Source organism: Cherax quadricarinatus, chromosome 46, assembly GCF_038502225.1.
Source record: "Cherax quadricarinatus isolate ZL_2023a chromosome 46, ASM3850222v1, whole genome shotgun sequence".
NCBI classification, from domain to species: domain Eukaryota; kingdom Metazoa; phylum Arthropoda; class Malacostraca; order Decapoda; family Parastacidae; genus Cherax; species Cherax quadricarinatus.
The window spans coordinates 8,249,660-8,257,547 of NC_091337.1; the positions used below are offsets into that span (position 1 = coordinate 8,249,660).

The 7,888-nt window shown below is 37.1% G+C and overlaps 1 protein-coding gene across 1 annotated transcript in view; it reads right to left on the reverse strand.

The window, feature by feature from the left end:
- Vps13D (vacuolar protein sorting 13D) overlaps nucleotides 1-7,888 on the reverse strand; it is a 328,982-nt gene that overhangs the window by 69,884 nt on the left and 251,210 nt on the right. The window contains exons 54-56 of the mRNA XM_070094401.1: nucleotides 3,963-4,280; nucleotides 885-972; nucleotides 256-383 (exon numbers count right to left, since the gene is read on the reverse strand). Coding sequence (XP_069950502.1) covers nucleotides 256-383; nucleotides 885-972; nucleotides 3,963-4,280 — 534 coding nt within the window. The remainder of the gene's footprint in view (nucleotides 1-255; nucleotides 384-884; nucleotides 973-3,962; nucleotides 4,281-7,888) is intronic.

The following is a 7,888-nucleotide window of genomic DNA, read 5'->3' on the forward strand; positions in this document are numbered from 1 at the left end:
AAGTTAAGCAATCCTAATGACTTAAACCTCAAGACAGTTGCAAAGGGGCAAAAAAGGATAGTGTAATACATCCATTTTCCTATGGACAAAGAGGTGCTAACATTTTTTGTTTTCAGAAGTAAATCTTTTGCTTCTGATGAAGTAAATTAGTTGCAGTTTTCTTAAATCATTCAAAAATAGAAAATAAAGATTACCTCAATTAAGATTTCTTGAAACTGTATACTTCAGCAAAGAAAAATTTAATAACATTCTTACCTGTGGACGTGAATCGGGATGCAACTGGCTACCAACTCGAGAAATCAGCATGGGACTGGCATCACGATCAGTAAAAGAAAAGAGTAATGGGGCTGCACAGCGAGCAACTTCATGTTCCTTGTCCTGGCCTATATGAAAAGTAAAAATAATTAGAGTAAGCTAATGCACTGATTTTTTTTTTTTCAAAGATATCATTAAACATGTTAGACAGGAGTTATTGGAAACAAGTGGTTTTTAATGGCTGTGCTGTTGGAGTGTGAGCAAAGTAATATTTATGAAGAGATTTAGAAAAACAAATTAGCCAAACTAGAGTCCTGGAGGTGAAAAGGGCAGTGCCTGTGCTCAAAGAGGGATGGCAATTGGTTTTTAATTTTTTTATTAACACATTGGCCATTTCCCACCAAGGCAGGGTGGTCTGAAAAAGAAAAACTTTCATCATTCACTCCATTGGTATATAGAAAGAGTCTCATAAGAATCACTCTTAGCTTATCATGAGGTATCATTCATGAATATAAAGTGTGACTATTACTGAGGCAAGGAATAATTACTTCCTGTAGGCATGACTTAAAGAATGGAAAAGTGCATGAAAACAAAATATTTATTTATAAAATAACAAGTAATGGACATACCAGCAGCATCAGATGATACTCCTTCCTGTTTGAAGATAAGAGGCAGGCCTGTTTTGTTGATCAACCAGTATCCTGCATACACAATCACCTGAAAAAAAAAAAGAAAAAAAAAAAAAGCCTACAAACTATAGTTTAATAGGGAGAAGCAAGAACATGGTAAGTTTTTAGAGATTCTGGTAACAAGTACTGATAAGTCAAATGGCTTTTAAAACTGTAAACAAACAAGCAACAAAACAACTTTATAAAACAAATGAACATGTGAACATACACAAAATAGGTAAAATACCAAAATATATGTATATGATTGTGAAACTTTCACTGTCCATTCAAATTTCAACTTGTGAGTGAATTGAATTGAGGCAGAAGAGTGTTTCTCCACTCAAAACTTCCTCCTTTGGTAGGTTAGGTCAGGTTCCTTAGGTTTCAATGTTTATGAGTGTGGGCAGGGCTTGCTAGTAGATATATAATTTTCTGGCCATGGAAGAAGTGATTAGGTTTGACATGTGATTAAGCAATAGCAGTGGTGAAGATTAATCATGTAGCAAACTCTGTCAGTTATGATGGAAGTGTGCTATAAATAGAAAATCTTCTTCTGAATGAAGATCCCATAATATTGCTGTGGTTGATAAGTTTAATTAGATCAAAGGTATATAATACTAACAAGTGGAAGAAGGCAACACCTGAGTATCTTTATTTGAGAGTTGTTTTGTCCATCAGGGGGCTTATCAATTTAATACAGAGACTTAAGAAAGGATGTAGGTAATAGGTTGGTAGACAGCAACCACCCAGGGAGGTGTACTACCATCCTGCCAAGTGAGTGTAAAACAGAAACCTGTTAAGAAATCAATATACAGTAAACCGTCGTTTAACACGATTTTCTTTGCACATTTTGGCCATAGCACGACTGAAGAATTGCGGCATATTTTTGTTTAACACTTCATAAAATTGTTTAACACAGTTGCAGGAGGGGAAAAGATTTTTGAGAACGAGGTCGCCCACGGGGTGGGATGGACTACAGCAATCCCCTGCCAGCATCAGCCAACCCCTGCCAGCATCAGCCATCCCCTGCCAGCATCAGCCACCTCCACTCTCAATGACTTGACTGATTTGACTGACTTACTGAATGAATGACTTGACTAACTTACTGACTTGACTGACTTACTGACTTGACTTAACCCTTTCAGGGTCGAGAGGGCCTCTCCTAAACTTGTTCTCAGGGTCAAAAAATTTTTGGAAAAAAAAAAAAAAAAAATTATTTTTTCTGATGAAATGATAGAGAATCTTTTCCCGATCATAATGACACCAAAAGTATGAAATTTGATGGAAAACTTATGGAATTATGCTCTCCTGAAGTTAGCGGTCTCGACAATGTTGACGGATCAGGGATTTCGCCCACTTTGTTTTCAGCCGATTTCAGTGTACTAGTCAACAAAAATCATACCTATTTCACTAGAACTCCATCTTTTCTATCGAATGAGTACAAGAAACCACCCATTTACCGATTTCAAGTATCCAATAAAGTGGTCAGAAATTGGCAATTTTGCCAATTTCACACAAATTTCAGAAGATGCCAATTTCTAAATAGGGTCCAGAATAAGCAAGACAGACATTCCTGGCACTAAAATAACATTTTCTCTGTTCATCAGTCACATCCCCAGGCCCCTCTTACATCTCTTTTGCTTTCCACTTTGAATTTTTATTCTCACAAAAAATAGAAGATTTACTGTCATGCAGACTACTGCATCAGTGTAGAAATGGTATATATAATATCAGTGCACTTGTGAAAGAATATTAGACTCACCAGTTGACATGTATTGGAAGCTTGGCATGATTTGTAACTTTTGAAATTTGGTAAAAATCGAACATTTCTGCTAATTTGAGCTCAATTTCAAGGTACTTTTCATTATGAAACCATTCAAAATCATCTCAATTTCTGTAATATGTGTTCCATTCTATAAAATGAGACCAGGAAAACTAGAATACAACCATAAATACCATACGAAAATACACTGCAAAGTCGCTGTTTTAAACCAAAAACACAGTTGGAGTTTTTTTTCTCCTCATTATGCAGTGTGCTGCAAGTTTTTTTTATACTGTGCATACTGACCATATAGACCCATTCTTTCATATGTAGGCCTAACAGCTTTCTCTCACTAGATTTGAAGGCGCTAGAATTTAGGCGTTCTAGTACGTCAATAACCCTACTGCATAAGCCGTACTAGTACGTCGGAGACCCTGAAAGGGTTAATGGCTTACTGACTGACTTGAGTGACTTACTGAATGACATGACTTGACTGACTGACTTACTGAATTGACTTACTGAATTGACTTACTGACTTGACTGATTTATGCACACTCCAGTGCAACCATCGACTTCAGTACCAGTACCTCTACCATCCAACTCAGCCCAGTAGGGCCACAGCATAACTCTCCACTCCCTTCACAATCATCAACACCAGCACCAACAATTTAAGGTAAGAAATACTATTATTTCTTTTGCATTTGTAGTCTTAAGCAGTAAAAACAACATAATACAGTGGAACCTCAAATATCGAACTTTCTTCAGTCCAGAAGGCTGTTCGAGTGCCTTTACTGAATGAATTTATTCCCATCAGGAATAATGTAAATTAGATTAGTCCATTTCAGACCCTCAAAAATACACTTATAAAAGCACTTACAAAAATACACTTACATAATTGGTTGTGTTGGGAGCAGTTCGATTTTTGAGGTTCCACTGTACATCATGATAATGAACTACAATTACAAATTCCTTTTATTTTTGTAAGATCTGGAGGTGTAAAAAAAAAAAAAAAAAAAAGTTGTTTGGGTTTTGGGGGGGGGGGGCTCCCAGGAACTTAACCCTATTTTTCCCATAAGTTCTTCAGTTTGTAGTTTGTTTAACACAGTTTTGTCTAACATGGCGTTTTCAAGAACCTAACTATCGTGTTAAACGACGGTCTACTGTATAACATGTACAGCACATTTTAAGTTAAACAGCATATAAAGTTCTTTGCCTCATAACAAATGATAATGATTATTATTTAACTGTGCTATATCTTAAATATATTGGCTACTAACCTTAAGAGCACCTCCATACTGTGGTCGAATTTTCAGATTAACATAGAGGAAGCGTTTCTGAATGTCTTGAAGTTTAAGGGTCATCATATATGGCGATGTTGCAGGATTCAGAGTGATCTCTCCACATGAATGAAGTGTATCTGTCCATATAGACAACGATATGCTCTTTGTGGGGTCAACAGAATGCAAGCAAGCATCTTCTCCAGGCTTGACTCTACCATGGCTTTCTGTTGCCTTCATTTCATAATGTATATCATAAGGTAAAAGATTTACCAATGTCAATGGGCTTATCAATACAATAGTGTGACCAGGCTGAACCTGAAACAAATGAAAGGATACTGATTATATATGAAGCAGGGAGGCTTCAGAGTGGGTAGGGGATGTGTAGATCAAGTGTTTACATTGAAGCATATATGTGAACAGTATTTAGATAAAGGTAGGGAAGTTTTTTATTGCATTTATGGATTTAGAAAAGGCATAAGATAGAGTGGATAGAGGAGCAATGTGGCAGATGTTGCAAGATATGGAATAGTGGTGTTACTAAATGCTGTAAAGAGCTTTTATGAGGATAGTGAGGCTCAGGTTAGGGTGTGTAGAAGAGAGGGAGAACACTTTCCGGTAAAAGTAGGTATTAGACAGGGATGTGTAATGTCACCATGGTTGTTTAATATATTTATAGATGGGGTTGTAAAGAAGTAAATGCTAGGTGTTTGGGAGAGGGTGGGATTAAATTAGGGGGAATCAAATTCAAAATGGGAATTGACACAGTTACTTTTGCTGATGATACTGTGCTTATGGGAGATTCTAAAGAAAATTGCAAAGGTTAGTGGATGAGTTTGAGAATTGTGTAAAGGTAGAAAGTTGAAAGTGAACATAGAAAAGAGTAAGGTGATGAGGGTATCAAATGATTTAGATAAAGAAAAATTGATATCAAATTGGGGGGAGGAGTATGGAAGAAGTGAATGTTTTCAAATACTTGGGAGTTGACGGTTGGTGGACTGATTTATGAAGGATGAGGTTAATCATAGAATTGATGAGGGAAAAAGGTGAGTGGTGCTTGAGGAATATGTGGAGTCAAAAACGTTATCTATGGAGGCAAAAAAGGGGAATGTATGAAAGTATAGTAATACCAACACTCTTATATGGATGTGAAGCTTGGGTGGTAAATGCAGCAGCGAGGACGGTTGGGGGCAGTGGAGATGTCCTGTCTAAGGGCAATGTGTGGTGTAAATATTATGCAGAAAATTGGAGGTGGAAATTAGGAGAAGGTGGAGTTAATAAAGCATTAGTCAGAGGGCAGAAGAGGGGTTGTTGAGGGTGGTTTGGTCATTTAGAGAGAATGGATCAATGTAGAATGACATGGAAAGCATATAAATCTATAGGGGAAGGAAGGAGGGTAGGGCTCCCTGAAAGGGTTGGAAAGAGGGGGTAAAGGAGGTTTTGGGGCTAGGGGTTGGACTTCCAGCAAGCGCATGAGCTGTTAGATAGGGGTGAATGGAGGCGAATGATACTGGGACCTGACGATCTGTTGGAGGTGAGCAGGGTAGTATTTAGTGAAGGGATTCAGGGGAACCGTTATGTCAAAAGTCGGACTTGAGTCCTGGAAATGGGAAGTACAATGCCTGCACTTTAAAGGAGGGGTTTGGGATATTGGCAGTTTGGAGGGATATGTTGTGTATCTTAAGGCTTAAGGCTTCAAAGGAATTGTGAACGGGGATGGTGTACTCATTATCACCTACTGTCACCATGGGATGGTTTGACTGGGGCGCTCGAATTCCCCCGAATTGGAAGAATGAACCTGGTTCTGGTTATTTTGAGAACCATGATATCTGTTTCCTCTACAGGTTCTGCGGTTGGAACGGCCACGGAAAGACCTAGAGTACTGAAGGTTATAGAGAGCATTGCACTCAGATGTGTCATGTCCATGTATTCTATGAAAAGTACAGTAGGGAAGATCTGGGTACTCATCATCAGTACGACGTCTCTTAGGGTAACTATCAGGACAATTAATTGCAACATGGCCATGGAGACCCCTGTTATAACAAGTCCGCCGACTATGGTTACTGAATGTACTATGAATACTACGAGGTTTATAACTGGTCCTTGGTGATCGCTGAGATGGTTGACGACCACGATTTGTCTCTGTGGCGCAAACAAGAGGTGGTGCAGACTGAGGCATATGTGTGAAATTACTTTTGATACATGGGAAGTACCCTAAGCACAAGGAACGCATATGATTTAAGGCAAGTGGTTCCATCGCACAGTTGGAGGATTAGCCTCAAAAGCACACACAAAAAGCAGGTGGCATTAGTTCTTTGATTGCTCCAAAAGCTGCTATTTTAGCAGCTTATCTGAAATGGTTTAGCCTCTTCAGGGGGAAAAGCTGATGACTGGACAGCATTGATAAATGATGATAAAAGTTTGTCTAATCTAACAGCAAATGCACTCACGATTCATTATCATGGGTGTAGCATTCACTAGTTCCCCAAGAATCACATATGGATCAGCTGTTTTTCTGGGACAAGGAAAGAACGAATCAGTTCCTCATATTGTGACCACTTAGTAAGATTCCTTGTCACGCATATCAAGGAGATCAACAACGCAACAGCAGCAGGGATCGATGAAGAGTTTTTTGCAAGTCTGATAAGACTTTCCTCTGAAGGAGGACCTTCAACTAGAGCACCAGCACGAACGAATGGCTGCAAACCATGCTTCAAGACATGTACATGGCCACTGAATAAAGGTAACGATCAAGGGAATCACTGAGTATAACTATAGTATCTCGGGGTCTGGGCGGTCTGTCAGTCGCTAAGGAACTGTGAGGACTGATGACAGGGCAACAGTAGCCTGAGAGGTCTGAGTGTCGACATTCACTAAAGTATCACTTGACGGTATGTGAGACATAATGGCAAAGAAGTTGCACGAGAACAAATAAGGCAAAATAATGAACAATAAAAATGATACAAAATGCTAGAATTGAAAAAAAAGATATGCAACTAATTCTGCAAAAAAAAAAATCCCAAGAACACCAAGGGGAAGGAAACTAAAAAAGGATTTTGGGGCCAAGAAAAAAATTACATTGAAATATACAAGAAAAAATATTACAGACTGAATTAAATGAAAAATGAGCTTTTTTATTTTTGCTAATAAAGAAATTAATTAAGAAAATTTTAAAAAAATGGTAGAAAATAAAATCAAAATTGTATGAAAGGGGAGAAAAAAAAATTTTAAAATTTTTTAAGAATGATAAACAAAAAAAAATATAATGCAAAGACAACATCAGGAAAAATTTAAAAAAATGAAAACAAGATGCAAAATGAACTAGAATAATAATGCATAAAAATATAATAAAAAAAATAACACTCAAATTCCAAAAAAAAATTACTGCAGAACAAGTGCAAAAAAATAATTTACTTCAGAACAAGTTTAAAAATAAATTACTGCAGAACAGGAACAAAAAAAGGTGTAGAAAAAAATCACTGAAAAAGTTCACTTTTGGGGAAAACCTTGGTTAAAAAATAAAATAAAAATATGAAAAAAACTGATTGAAACTTTTAAATTTAATTGTAATTGACAAAACAATTTATCAAACAGAGTAAAGAAAACACTTTAGCTAAAAGTAATTGAAATTACATCAAGAGTGAATTTGAACAAAGAAAATAAAAATATGAATAAAAATAAACAAAGGAACAAAACGGAAGTATAACACTTAATGGTGAGGAAGTGTAACACTTACAAGTGGCGGGGAAGTGAATTTACAAGTGGCGGGACAAACACTTAATCATGATTCATTTTTTAGATATTCTGCAACAAAATCTTGCTGTGACTGAAAATACAAAAATTGCTGGCAAAAACAATGGTACACAAGTCTGCGAAAAAATTAGAGGAATGAGACACTGCTGGCATACGAAAAAAAAAGGTACACA